The sequence below is a fragment of the Piliocolobus tephrosceles genome, chromosome 6, assembly GCF_002776525.5.
Source record: "Piliocolobus tephrosceles isolate RC106 chromosome 6, ASM277652v3, whole genome shotgun sequence".
NCBI classification, from domain to species: domain Eukaryota; kingdom Metazoa; phylum Chordata; class Mammalia; order Primates; family Cercopithecidae; genus Piliocolobus; species Piliocolobus tephrosceles.
Window position 1 is genome coordinate 128,449,401 of NC_045439.1, and position 15,615 is coordinate 128,465,015.

The 15,615-nt window shown below is 40.7% G+C and overlaps 1 protein-coding gene across 2 annotated transcripts in view; it reads left to right on the forward strand.

The window, feature by feature from the left end:
- The window catches only part of ADAMTS17 (ADAM metallopeptidase with thrombospondin type 1 motif 17), a 361,470-nt gene that overhangs the window by 254,173 nt on the left and 91,682 nt on the right, over window positions 1–15,615 (forward strand). For both annotated transcript variants that reach the window (XM_023193603.1, XM_023193604.2), the window contains exon 16: window positions 11,887–11,967. In XM_023193603.1, coding sequence (XP_023049371.1) covers window positions 11,887–11,967 — 81 coding nt within the window. The remainder of the gene's footprint in view (window positions 1–11,886; window positions 11,968–15,615) is intronic.

A 15,615-nucleotide genomic window follows, 5' to 3' on the forward strand; every position in this document is an offset into this window, starting at 1 on the left:
AAGTAAGACTCTTGGTCTCAAAAAAAAAAAAAACAAAAATGCAATAAAAGCGAAAAAACAACAAATGATAGACTGACAGTTTTTGCAACATGTCTAGTAAGTAAAGAGTTTGAGTCCAAAAAATATCAAATTATAGTAATATATGTTACACACATTTTTTAAACTACTGCATCTCAACTAAATAAAAGATGGTAGAAAAATGGGCAAAGCTTAAGAACAAGGCCATTAACTGAAAAGGGAAAACAAATGGTCAATAAGTATATAGGACAGTGAGCCTCATTGGTTATCAGGGAAATGCAAATTAAACTTATGACAATATCTTTTTACCAAATGGATTAGCAAATAGTGAGAAGATTGATCTTGTCAAGTATTTAGAAATCTTTGAATAACCATTTACTCTCATATAGTGTGGATTGGCTTAAATAGTATTTAAACCAAGTTCAACTTAGCAGGGCCTGTGTTTGACTCAGTGATTCTCACACTAGCTGACCTGGTAGGACATTATATTTATGCACAAGAAGACATGTACAAAGCCATTCATAGAAGTATTATTTCTTTTCTAAGCAGCTTTATAAAGATATAATTCACATGCCATATAATTCCCCCATTTAAAGTATGCGATTCAATGAGTTTTAGCACATGCACAAGGTTATGCAGCCATGTATTAGGGTTCTCTAGAGGGACAGAACTAATAGGAGATACACATATACACACATATATATGGGAGTTTATTAAGTAGTGTGTGTGTAATGTGTATATCTGTGTGTATGTATGTGTGTGTATATATAGGGGAGTTTATTAAGTATTAACTTGATCACAAGGTCCCACAATAGGCTGTCCGCCAGCTAAGGAGCAAGAACCAGTCTGAGTCACAAAACTGAAGAACATGGGGTCTGGTGTTCGAGGGCAGGAGGCATCCAGCATGGGAGAAAGATGTAGGCTGGGAGGCTAGGCCCACCTCTCCTTTGCATGTTTTTCTTATTGCTTTATATTTGCTGCAGCTGATTAGGTTGTGCCCACCAGATTAAGGGTGGATCTGCCTTCCCCAGCCCACTGACTCAAATGTTAATCTCTTTTTGGCAACACCCTCACAGACACACCCAGGATCAATACTTTGTATCCTTCAATCCAATCAAGTTGACGCTCAGTATTAACCATCACAAGTCCACCCCTTGTCAACTTGAACCCATCCACATCTTCTGAAATCATACATAATCTTCAAATAAAGACAATAATAAGGTCATAATTACCCCTAACATAATACAGCTATCCTTTGTACAACCGGAAACACACCCATCCCCAACCCAAATACTATTACATAAAGTTAACAATACTTATATGCCTATATGAAGTCAATAAATCTTATGTCACATGACAAAGGAAAAGGAAATAAAGATATTTTCTTAGTACAAGTGTATACATGCTCAAACATGTTTTTAGCAAAAGAAGGAGGAAATACTCATGACAATTACAGCCTTCATTTCTGCAGCTGGTCACGTGGTCGTAGCTGGTATCGATAACTACCTTTCTCTACTACCCATTCTGTATTCCCTTTGCCTTCAGCAAGCACCTCAGCAGGTCGTGGGTTTTTTCCTGGTGGAGTGACCCAAACCTTCATTCCTGAGGGGTCTGGGCCATTGTCGTCCTGCCTGGATTGGGCTGTTGTAGTTTCCCATTGACCTTAATCACAGAGCATGGTAATACTAAGGGACGCCCTAATGGATCTCCTGTATTCCATGTGTACTCTTCCTTACCTCCATTGTGGAGTAGTAGACTGATTTCATCTTGATAGTCCAGGTCGGTCACCCCAGCCAACACTGTAACTCCCTTCTTAGCCTGTTGACTTAAAGGTAGGAGGAGCCCAAAGTGTCCAGGTGGGTACCAATCTTCCAGTTTAATGAAATGGTTGTGTCTCCTGGTGGCAGCATTCCTCCCTCTGGAACTAAGATCTCTAGGGCAGCAGAATATAATGTCGGGGAAACAGGAAGCAAAAATTTTGCTAGAGGATCACTAGGGGTGATGGTAAGTGGTATCGCTTCACTTCCACCCCTTGATTCCTGGACCTGTGAATCCTGGCTATGGGAGAAACAGTACCATATATTGGATGCTGATTCAGAGCATACATGGCCTGCTGGAGAACTTTGCCCCAGCCCTGCAAAGTATTGTCACCTAGTTGGCGTTGTAATTGTGACTTCAAAAGGCCATTCCACTGTTCTTTCTAGCTTCTTCAAGATGATGGAGAACATGGTAAGACCAGTGAATTCTGTGAGCATGAGCCCACTGCCATACTTCTGTAGCTGTAAAGTGAGTGCCTTGGTCAGAGGCAATGCTGTGTGGAATGCTCTGTGGATAAGGCATTCTGTGACTCCACAGATGGTAGTCTTGGCAGAAGCATTTCATGCAGGATAGGCAAACCCATATCTGGAGTAAGTGTCTAGTCCAGTGAGGACACACCACTGCCCTTTCCATGATGGAAAAGGTCCAATGTAATCAACCTGCTGAATGGTGCCATATCACCACAATCATTCCCAAAAGAAACCCCATGCTCGGTAGCAGTCATTCCCCATCACCCTCTTAAGCCCTAGGCAACCACTCATCTAATATCTATATGTACAAATTTTTCTATTCTTGATATTTCATGTAAATGGAATCATATAATATGTGGTTCTTCCTGACAGGCTTTTTCCCTTAGCATAGTATTTTCAAGTCATCCATGTTGTCACATATATCAATGCCTCTTTTTATTGCCAAATACTATTCCATTGTTTGGCTATATCATATTTTATAAATACAGTCATTGGCTGATGGGTATTTGGATTGTTTCCACTTTTTTGGCTATTAGGAATAACGCTGATATAAACTTTTGTGTACAGGTTATCATGTGGACATGTTTTCATTTCCCTTGTGTATATACCTGGGAGTGGAATTGGTGAGTGATAATTCTGTGTTTAACTTTTGGAGTAGCTACTAAACTGTTTTCCAAAGTGGCTGCACCACTTTACGTTTCTGCTAGCAATGAATGGGGGCTACCGTTTTTCCATGTTCTCTCCAACTTACTATTTTTTGTTAGAGTCATCCTGGTGGGCACAATGTGGTATGTCCTTGTGGTTTGGGTTTGCACTTCCCTAATGACTAATGTATCATTAGCATCTTTTCATTTGCTTGTTGGTCATTCATATATCTTTTTTGGGGAAATGCCTGTTAAAATCCTTTGCCCATTTTTAAATTGGATTGCCATTTTCTTCTCGAATTGTAAGCTTTCTTTATATATTCTGGATGCAGTTCCTTTATCAGACAAATGATTTGCACAGATTTTCTCGCAGGGTATGAGTTGGCTTTTCACTCTCTTGATGGTATCTTTTGAAACACAAGTTTTCAGTTTTGATGTAATCCAGTTAATCTATTTTTTCTTTTGTTGCTTGTTCTTTTGCTGCCATGTCTAAGAAACCATTGCCTAATTCAAGGTCACGAAGATTTACTCCTATGTTTTCTTCCAAGAAGTTGCTAGTTTTAGCTCTGATATTTACATCTGTGATCCATTTTTGAGTTAATTTTTTGTGTGGTCTGAAGTAGGAGTACAACTTCATTCTTTTGCATATGGATATCCAGTTGTCCCAACACTGTTTGTTGAAGACTGTTCTTTCCCCGATGAATATTCTTGGCACCTTTGTTTAAAAAAAAAAATTGTCTTCTGGACTCCGAATTATATTCCATTGCTAGAAACGACTGTCCTTATGCCATTACCTTGCTGTCTTGATTGGTATAGGTAGCCAGAAAGTTTTGAAATCAGGAAATCTGAGTTCTTCAACTTCTTTTGAAATATTGTTTTGGCTATTCTGGGTCTATTGCATTTTCATCTGATTTTAGGATCAGCTTGTCATTTTTGGCAAAAAAAAAAAAAAAATGCTGGGATTTTTGATAGGGATTACGCTGAATCTGTAGACCAATTTGTGAAGCAGTCACATTTTTACAATGTCATCTGATCCAAGAATATAAAATATCTTTCCATTTATTTAGATATTTGTTAATATCTTTCAGCAATGTGTTGTAGTCTTCAACTTACAAACCCTCCAGGTTTTCTTTTTTAATGTATTCCTAAGTGTTTGATTCTTTTTGATGCTACTTAAATTGAATTGCTTTTGAAATTTCGTTTTCCAACTGTTCATTCCTAACATCTAGAAATGCAGTTGATTTTTTTTTTTTTTTTTTTTTGTGAGATGGAGTCTCGCTCTGTCGCCCAGGCTGGAGTGCAGTGGCACCATTTCGGCTCACTGCAAGCTCCGCCTCCCAGAGCCATTCTCCTGCCTCAGCCTCACTAGTAGCTGGGACTACAGGCACCTGCCACCACACCCGGCTAATTTTTTTGTATTTTTAATAGAGACAGGGTTTCACCGTATTAGCCAGGATGGTCTCGATCTCCTGACCTCGTGATCTGCCTGCCTCAGCCTCCCAAAGTGCTGCTGGGATTACAGGCGTGAGCCACCGCGCCCGGCCTGCAGTTGATTTTTATGTATTGACCTTGTATCCTGCAATCTTACTGAACCTGTCATAATAGGTTTTTTAATGGATTCCTTAGGATTTTCTCTATAAAATATTTTAGCATCTGTAAATAGAGATAATTTTACTACTTCTTTCCAATCTGTATGCCTTTTATTTCTTTTCCTTGCATAATTGCCCTAGATAGAACTCCCAGTACAGTGTTGAATGGGAGTAACAGGACATCCTTGTCTTGTTCCTTATCTTAGGGGACAAGCATTTAGTATTTCACCATTAAGTAAGCTGTTAGCTGTGGAGTTTTGTAGATGCCCTTTATCAGGTTGAGCATGCTCCCTTCTATTCCTAGTTTGTTGAGTATTTTTATCAGGAAGGAGTGTTGAAATTTTTCAAATGCTTTTCCTGCACCTATTGAGATGATCTTGTGGATTTTGCCCCTTATTAACATGGAGGATTATATTGATTTTTTTTTTTTTTTTGAGAGGGAGTCTCACTCTGTTGCCCAGGCTGGAGTGCAGTTGCACAATCCTGGATCACTGCAACCCTCGCGCACCAGGTTCAAGCGATTCTCATACCTCAGCCTCCCAAGTAGCTGGGATTAAAAGTGCACACCACCATGCCTGGCTAATTTTTTTTTTTTTTTTTTTTAAGTAGAGACAGGGTTTCACCATGTTGGCCAGGCTGGTTTCAAACTCCTGGCCTCAAGTGATCCGCCTGTCCCAGCCTCCCAAAGTGCTGTGATTACAGGGGTGAGCCACTGTGCCCAGCCTGACTTTTCCATATGTTAAACCAAGCTTGAGTCCTAGCATAAATCATATTTGATCACAGCGTAAAATCCTTTTTACATGTGGCTGGATTGGGCTTGCTAGTATTTTGTGGAGGGATTTGAGGGGTTTTCTGTGCATATTCATATATGATATAGTGTTGTTTCTTATAGTGAAAATTTTGAAACAACCTAAATGTCCATTAATAGGCGAGTAATTATATAAACTTCATAGCGATTTAAGCAAAAAAAAAAAAAAAAAAAAGTAGAGCTATACATAACATATATGATCTCTGAGGCACGTTTTTAAAAATTGAAAATGTAATATGATATGTTGAGTTACTCCTAACATAGAAGTGAGACAAATGTAAATATGAAAAGACTATGCTGTTTTTGCTTCTTACAGTGAGAAAATATACTCAGGTGTATTTGTATAAATTCAAAATATATGTTGTTTTTTAAAAGGAAAATGACAATGAACTCACTGATATCAATAAACCTGTGTCCTAACAAATTTTACTGTAAACCAAAGAAAGTCCGATTAGCCTACAACACTGTCCTATTTCTCCCTACCACACCTAGTGCAAGCAACCAGTATGATTAGAACTTGTCTTACTTTAAAATGTAAAATAAATTTACCAGCACAGGATCTATACAAGTATCTGGCAATAGGAAAAAGATAAAGGGGACAAGGAAAGCAAATGACTTTTTTAAAATCCTGGCAAAATGTTACCAAGGAAAAGATGGAAATTGTGACCCAATGTTACTGCCATGAATTTCAAAAAGTGATCAACAGTCGCCTTGATAAAATAGGAACTCATAGGCCAGGCGCGGTGGCTCACGCCCGTAACCCCAGCACTTTGGGAGGCTGGGGCCGGGGGATCACCTGAGGTCAGGAGTTCGAGACCAGCCTGGCCAACATGGTGAAACCCCATCTCTACTAAAAATATAAAACTTAGCTGGGCATGTTGGTGGGCGCCTGTAATCCCAGCTACTAAGGAGGCTGAGGTAGGAGAATTGCTTGAACCCGAAAGGTGGAGGTTGCAGTGAGCTGAGATCACACCACTGTGCTCCAGCCTAGGCGACAAAGCAAAACTCCATCTCCAAAAAAAAAAAAAAAAAAAGAAAGAAAGAAACTAAGAATTCATAGCCAAGACACAAGACCTCAATGAAGAAACGGTGATGCAATGAAGCAAGAGAGAGAGATGAAACGTGACTTAGCAGAACTGAGGACATACCGTAGGAGAGGTCAATGAATCCATCACAAAAACCAGGTCTACATGGAAGCAGACAGAGAATATCAACACTACGAGAGTGCAGTAAGAAACGTGGAAGACAGGATTGAGAAAAACACCAGGGGAAAATGGAAATAAACAAAAAATCCCAAGGATAAAAGATCAAATAAGCACTGCAGAAGACAAAGGCGACAAATGTATATACTTAAAAAAAATATATATATGTACTGATAATATAGCCTTGTATCCCAGGAAAAGTTGACACAAAACTACGAATAGCCTATTAGTTATTAGATGTTAAAGGTAAGACTCCTTTGAGCATCCCATCTAAATTTTAGAGAACCTAATAATGGGGCAATAACCAGCAGTCCTCAGACTTCTCCATGGTCACATTTTATGGAGCCACTCATACAACAGCCTCAGAGAAAGTAAGTATGACCCCAACATATTATAGCAGCCAAACTGACATTCAAGGATAAGGACAATGAACAATTATTTTTTGCTATACAGTATTATATTTTAGAAAATATAATTCCCGTAAGTCCATCTCAAAGGGAACAAATTTGAGGCAAGCAAGAATTTATTAGAGAAACTGGCAGAAGAATGCATAACAAACATTAAATTCCTTTTTAGGATTAAAACTAAAACAACTATAGGAATTACCTTAGTAAAAAGTAAATGTTACAAACTAATACAATGTCAAAATGATACAATAAAAGTTGAAATGGGATGTGAGAAAGTAGAATGTACTGTAATTATTCTCATTTCCTTATTTTGTAATATCCAGGGAGTAAATTACATCTGATAAGTTACACAGTAGAAGTATAAATATACAGGCCTATGGAAAAACATTAAATAAAACAGAAACAACTAGAATTTATTGGTAGGGGACAGGATGAAGAAATCCAACTAAATAGTATATAGCTCCACTGTTTGCTCATTTAATGAACCAAATGGGGATAGGAAAGTACAAATATGTAAAATAATAGCGAATAGGGAAATAAAGTATAAAGGAAATTAATAAATCATAAGAGATTACATTGCTCGGTTCTGTAAATAAGTTTAAAACCTGTTTGAAATGAATGATTGAAAAAATAATTTCCCAATCGTGACTCTATATAAAATCAACACAGGTAAGTTATAGAAGCATAGAAATATTCCTAATTAAAGCAATAATAATATTGATACCAAAACCCAATCCAACAAAAAAAGCATAATACCAATTACAGAGCATTCTTAGGAATAATGTCGCAAAAGTTCTAAATACTAGCAAACAATTCAGCAGCATATTAAAATAATATGCTATGGCCAAGTAAGGTTTATTCTGAGATATGAAGATGGTTTTATATTAGAAAATATATTCATATAATTATACTATTAATAGAACAATGTGTGAGAGCAAGAGGAAACTATGCACTTAGATGCTGAAAAGGCATGCAGTAAAATTCAACCTTTATTCCTGACAAAACTCTTAATATGAGAATAACGTATATGTCTTTAATATGATTATATTTTGCATAAAGTATGTTATATATGAGATATTATATATAACTGTAAGCCCACATTATATTCAACAGCGAAACACTATAAGCATTCTTGTTGTAATCAAAAACAAAACAAGGGTGTACATTCTCTCCAGGAATATTTAACATTTTTCTGGTGGTGCTCACCAATGCATTTAGAAAAGAAGAATAACTATGGCCACACCACCCTGAATGTGTCTGATCTTGTCTGATCTCAGAAGCTAAGCTAAGGTCAGGTCTGGTTAGTACTTGGATGGGAGAGAAATATATATATTTATACCATAAACATTTCAAAAGAGTAAAACTATTACTGTGGTAGATATTATTGTGATATTATTATTTATTTTGAAAACCTAAGGGAATTAACCTTGAAAATATGACAATTATAAGAGGATTCAGGAAGTTGGGTACAAAATTAATACATAGAAACCAGTTGCATTTTTTTTGTACCAATTAATAAACAGTTAAAAGATAAAAGGTAGGAAACAATCCAAGGGATTGATCTGATCTAACCTGGGAAGCACAAAGTAATCCAAGCAGGGTAAGTAAAAAATAAAAGATAAAATTAGCACTGCAGAAGACAAAAGAGATAAACATATATTCTCTGATGTTCAAAAGAAAACCAAATGGATCAGAAAAAATTAATGTACTAATAATATAGCTTTGTGTCCCAAGAAACGTTGATACAAAACTATGAGTAGTCTAATAGTTCTTAGAGACATTAAAGGTAAAATGTGACTGGAGAAATTTGACAACCGGTATTTCCCCATTATCCGTGCTTAGAAATATCTTGGTGAAACTGCAGAACACCAAGGAGTGTCGCTGAGACAGATAGGCCACTTAGAAAGGAACGACACTAAGAATGATGACTGCCTTCTCAATATCATAAGGGAAGCCAGAAGACAGTGGAAAAGTGTATTTCAAGTGTTGAAGGAAAATAACAATCAATTTAGAATCAAATGCCCAAGAACACCGTTTCTCAAAACCAAGAGTATGTCAATGAAGACATTTATAGATAAACAAAGCCAGAGAGTTTACAACAACCAAGAGACCTACACTAAAGGACTGTCACATGGATTTAAGGAAGAAAAAAAGATACCAGAAAAATGGTCTGATATGGGGAAGAAATGGTGAGGGAAAAAATGATAAATGTTTATGTAAAACTAAGCAAACACCACATGTATGAAATAATTTTTTTTAAAAAAAGCTAAGACATGGATCCATGTACCACCTAAGCCATGACAAGTGTGATCACAGTTCAACTCTGAGGTCTTGGTATAGTTTGGGAGAAAAACAGTATGATGATTTCAGTAAATGCACAAAAACATTTTATTAACTTTAATACCTCTTCATGATAAAAACTCTTAGCACACTAAGTATTCAAAAAGAGAATGTCCCCACATATGTTTATTGCAGCATTGTTTACAATAGCAAAGACTTGGAACCAACCCAAATTCCCATCAATGATAGACTGGATAAAGGAAATTTGACACATATGCACCATGGAATACTATGCAGCCATAAAAAAGAGTGAGTTCATGTCCTTTGCAGGGACATGGATGAAGCTGGAAACCATCATTTTCAGCAAACTAACACGGGAACAGAAAACCAAACACCACATGTTCTTACTCATAAGTGGGAGTTGAACAATGAGAATTCATGGACACAGGGAGGGGAATATCACATACTGGGGCCTGTCAGGGGATGGGGGAAAAGGGGAGGGAGAGCATTAGGACAAATACCTAATGCTTGCAGGGCTTAAAACCTAGATAATGGGTTGATGGGTGCAGCAAACCACCGTGGCACATGTATACCTATGTAACAAACCTACACGTTCAGCACATGTATCCCAGAACTTAAAGTAAAATTTAAACAAGAAAGAGAATGTCCCTAACCTGATAAATGATTAATGATACCTATCCTATTCTCACAGTAGCAATCTCTTTCAGTGGGAAAACTTTGGAAGTATTCCTATGACATCATGAATTACACAAGGATGCCACAATCTCATTTTACATACAATGTGGTTTTGTAAGTTGCAACCAGAATAGTGAAAAAGAAATTAAAGGCATAAAGACTAGAAAGGGAGAAACAGAACTGTCATATTAGCAGATGTTGAGTTAGCTATGTAGAAACTCAGCCACAATATACAAATTACTATAAATAGTTTTAAAAATGTAGCTGGCTATAGAATGCCTCATATAGCCTATAGATCAATATACTTTCTACTTGATCCATTTATAATTTTTGAATTTTGTACCTTAGACATACATTACCTAGCAAAACTAATTATTTTGAAGTTGTATAATACTGATCTTTTAAAAGTACATATAATATTCTGTTCATCTAAAATGATATGTGTATGTTTATATGCATTAAGAGATGTTGAAAAGGCTGGTCAAAATATTACTTTCTTGGGGTAATTTTCTCATTGTGATGTGGTATAGGTCAATTCTGGCTTTCTGCTGTATGTTGTTTGAACTTTTGTATGCTATTTTTATAACAATAAAGCCACTTTATTGTGAGAAAATGAATGAATAAATAAATAAACCCCTCAAAATAGGTATTTCCATGATCTGCACATAGTTGAGCCTAGAAATTTCTAATTTTTTACAGCTCTACTCATGATTCTGGTGATCATATTGGGAACAACACGGCTAGGATTTGTAATCTTAGGTTGAGATCCTCATCTAAATTGCCGAAGCAAATGCCTAATACTCTTGTCTAAATCCCAAATAAAAATCAAACCAAGATTATTACCAGCCTACATTTCAGAGTCTCACCATCATGTTGGGCTCATTTATTGGCAGTCACCCCATTAACCAGGCATCTGCCAGTTGCCAGCTTCTGCCCTGGCAGCTTCAGTCGTGTCTTCACTGCCCACCTGCTGTTCTGGGCCCCCTACACTTCTTAAAAATATACAAGGAAATGGACAAAACTATACAAGTGTAATAGCTGCAGAAATGGCCAAAGACGGCAGAAGCAAGAAACAGTGCACCATGTTTTAAGGCAATACTGTAGTTTTGTCATAGGGCAAATTGCTTGGTTTCTGCTGTCATCCCATGGATATTCAGGGAAGTTCAAAATACAACAAAGAGAAAAAGGCCCTCCAGCAGGTGAATGAGACTAGGGCCACTTTTCACTGATGCTCCAGGGAAGTGCCATTCACTTAGAATACCAGGCTGTATTCATTTGCTATGGTTTCCATAACAAAGTGCCACAAACTAGGTGGCATAAGCAACAGAAACTTTCTGTCTTTTGGTTCTGGAGGTGAGAAATCTGAGATCAGGGTGTCAGCAGGGTTGGATCCTTCAGCAGGTCACGAGGGAGGATCTATTCCATGCCTCTTGCCTAACTTCCGGTGGTTTGCTGGCAGTCTTTGGCATTCCTTGGCTGCTTTGTAGAAGCATCACTTCATCTCTGCCTTTGTGTTCTTGTGACATTCTCCTTGTGTGCATGTCTGTGTCCAAACTTCTCCTTTTTATAAGGACATCAGTAATATTGGATTAGGCCCACCTACTCGTGGATGACCTCATCTTAATATGTCTGCAGTGGTCACATGCTGATGTTCTGGTTGGCGGGGGGCGGGGGGGAGGTGGGCGATTAGAACTTCAACATATGAGTTTGGAGGAGGGGTACACCACTCAACCTGAAACATGCAAATCCTGCTCTCTGGAAATAAGGCCCCCGGGAGATTCTGGCCTTAGGAGAGCTGCCTCCTTTGGCACTCTCGATTTCTCAGAGCTGCACCAGCCCTCCATTTCTGAAGCCACTGTTGGGGGCTCGGTAGCTAGATTTTGGCCGGGGCAGCTGCGTGGCCTCTGGTGCAGGGTGGAGGTGTGGTTTACCTCTATGTCATTTGTTGCTACAGGTTATATCGAAGCTGCCATCATTCCCGCTGGAGCTCGGAGGATCCGTGTGGTGGAGGATAAACCTGCCCACAGCTTTCTGGGTAAAACAAAAATGACCTGACTCACCATTTATGTCTTGAGAATCGATTTTGATGATCAGTCTGGTAAATCAGTTCAGTGTCATTCCTCCCGGGTTATGGCTGGTTTCACACCTGTGTTGTAATGACAGGAACACCCAGAGGGAACCACACAGCGCCGTCATATTTGACTAACATGCAGCCATCCCCAGGGTGGATTAGGGGCGGGAACAGGAAGGAAAACGATGGAAGACAAGCTTGGGACAGGAAGGAAGATCATAGAAGAGTGAAGGAAGCTGTGAGGAATTGGGCAGGTTACCAGTTCCCCAAAGTAACCCCATAGAGCTGAGAGCAGATTGAGTCTGGGCAGTGCAGGCCATTGGCCAACTTGCAGGAAGCCCCATTGGGCTGCCCGTGGTTCTGGGGACGACTTCTTAGCTGGAAAAAGAACAACAGTCCTAAGTCTAATAGAAACCCAGAAGGACACCAATTTCACTACGGTCTGTGGATTCCAGATTCCCAGTGGCCGGCTCCATTGACTTCAAGCACAAACACCTGCATCTTTCCATAGACTTAGGTTCTATTCTGGACTGATTTTCCTACCTATACATGAGCAAAGCCATTCTGATAAGTCCCTTCCTAGCCAGAGAAGACCTTCTGAGAGTATCCTTGGCCCAATTCCCAGCCTCCCCATCAACCCCAGCAAAGGTTAGCCCAGGATTTGAGCCCCAGGGTGGTTGGAGTTCTGAGTTGGACACAGAAGTGGAGACAGCAGGGTGCCCAGAGGCTGCCTCTGCTCCTACCTCTCTGGCTTGGAACATGTTGTGGCCCCTGTCCTTTTGCCAGCTTTAATCCCATGTTCCTGTCTTGGGTTAAACTTAAACTCAAGGTGGCTGATCTTCCTCAGGTACCCTTCTTCTGAGCTGTCCTCATGTCATCACCTGTCAGCCTGTGTTGCAAAGTGCTGATTGAGACTGAAGAAAGAAAAAGTAAGACATGATTTGTCGAGTTTCAAAAAATGATTTTAGCTAAATTGAAGTTACCCATGGAACCCTTTTATTTCCATTTTTATTACTCATTTTTTTAAATGACATCTTTGTCCACATTCCTGCCTTTGTAGACTATGCAAAAGTCCAAGTCTTTCTTTGAAATGGTCTCTGCTTGAGAAACTCCAAGTCTGATGAGACAGACACAAAACAAATATCTAATAGGCAAGTTTACAATAAAGACCACAATCCTGTTCATTAAAGAGTTAGGGAATGCTTTGATGCTAACATGCCCCCGGCACACCTGCCTTGGGGAAGGCAGGAGTGCCCATGTCCAAGCACCCACGTGGGTTATCACTGGCACCACACTCTGTGGATCCCCCCAGGTCCCAAGCTGCCCTGCCACCTCCTCCGCAGCTTGGTCACCTGCCATCCACCCTGCCTCCTTGAGGCTGTGACGGCAGCTCGTGCTTCTGCTGCCAGGGTAAGACCTTTCCATCCCTGGAGTTGACATCCATATGCATTTTCATCCGCCCTGTGGTTTCCCACCTCCCCTGCATGGACAGTGTCCCTGCCTTGCCTGGCACTCTCCTCCCCAGCTGTCCCAGCTGTCACTCTTAAATAGAACAACACTTAAAAATGCATTTTAAAACAAGGCCTCTTGCTGCTTTTGGCAGCTTCAGAGTGACAGCCTCTTTTCACTAAATTCACAAAGAGCCTACTCCCTCTCCTTCTGCCCATCAAAGGACATCGGGTCAACCTCACCAGCATTTGCATTGGAAGCCCCACCACCTGGTATCATGCCAAAAAGTTACCCTTCCCCTTCCCAACCCATGCATTTGAGTGTACTGGAGGCCCTCCGTGGGAGGCTGATGTCACCTTTCATCCTAATTCAAAATTTGCAGTCTGGGTATTCCAAGAGGTAGTTCAGCCTGGAGGTCAAATTAGTGGTTCTTCCATGAAGCCCCAGAAGGTGCCCCCGCGAGTAAGTCCCTTGGCTTCTGACCCTGGCTTCTGAGACTTCCCAGCATGGCTTCTCCACCTGGCTCAGCCCTAAGTGTCTGGCAATAGGGGTGTCTTCCTTATCTCCACTTTTGCATGGCAATTTAAGAATGGCAGAGGATGTTAGAATCCTTTGGATCACTCCTCAACTTCTGATTCCTATGGTACAAACAGACCTTTCACTCAAACTCACTTTAGGGCCAGCAGGTGCTAACTAGCAGATGCCACCCAGGAGAATGAGCTCTTGTGATCGTCCCTCAGCTCCTGAAGCCTGAGGGCCATGTATACAAAAAAAGAACAATAGCATCTGCAATAGTGGCTCCCAATCACTGAGCTCGCCTGTGCCTTAGAGACCTGATCCCTAATCCCCCTAAATGAGCTGCAAGGTATTGCACTGCTTCCTTCACAGAGGGGCAAGCTGAAGCTCCAAGGGGCTTGCTGTCTCATCCAGGTTCCCCACCTCCTCTGAGTTCACTACTCTGAGTTCACTACAGTTCATGGAGCCTCTCAGAATTACTCTGTCCAATCATGGCCAGAGACTGCCGGTTGGAGATTTTTCACTGGAGAATACACGTTAAACCTGCCTGTTGTTACCACTACGGTGTGTGCACTTCAGAACAAACCTGCATGCCACGGAGATTGGTTTAACGTCTCAGGGTGACTGCTCAGCTCTCCAGAAGCACTGGGCCTCCATGGGAGGCTGGAGCCAGCGTCCTACCTTGTCTTATCCAGAAGGCATAATCCCAGGACTCCAGGGCCTGGCTGATGGACACGGGCAAGGCTGAAGGTGGTCCATACTCATTATGTTTCTAAAGTTAGTTCAAAAAGGCCTTGTTTTCACTCGGCACTGGGTGCTCTGGAAGTCAACCCAGTGTAACTTTGAATTGCTCTCACATTTGCTGAGAGCAACTCCTGAAGAATTTCACCCCACCTACCTTCAGCCCACGCTGGCTGGCTTTCTGCTCAAAACCACCTGGAACAGGAAATGCCTGGGCAGTTTGTATCCATAGCTAAGAACAGAGCTGGCAGAACTCCGAGTGGAAATAAAAGGAGCTGACTCGCTGCCAGGATTAGAAGTAGGTTGACTGTGGGTCAGGTCTTCCAGTGAAGCTAGGAAGGAGAGAGACTAAAAGAACCCCACTCAAGCTTCTGCTCAGCTCTGTGCCAGAAAGGGGCATGTGGACAGGGTCAGAGTTCGCATCTGCCTCCAGCCAGCTCTGAAAAGGAGCAGTGCGCTTCCCTCAGGAATGCCCCCACCTCGCTCCCTGGAATGGCTCATGGTCTTCCCCACAGTGCCTGGAAGACCAGGATGGTGTGTAAGTGTCCACAGAGAGGAAGAAGAGCCAGAGACAGAAATGGACGCTCTGCATGTAGCCTCACACTCCAGCTCGTTGCAAAGGTTTTGTTCTGCCCTGGTGGCAAAGGAAAGTGTATCCACCCATGTGATGCCCCACAGAAGTCTAACTGTTGAGAGTTTCTGAGCAAAACCCACAAAAGTGAGCATGGTTATGTTTTGGATAGTGGTTTAAAACTTCCAATCTCCGGCCCAGGCGATATGAGCAAGGGAAAATCTCCTCCCCAGCAAACCAGAACTTCAGACATCACAGATGAAATCAAATCACTGGGGGAATCCCCCGTTCTTTGCTCTGTTAATTGCCCATAAAATCAAAGCATTTGTAATCAT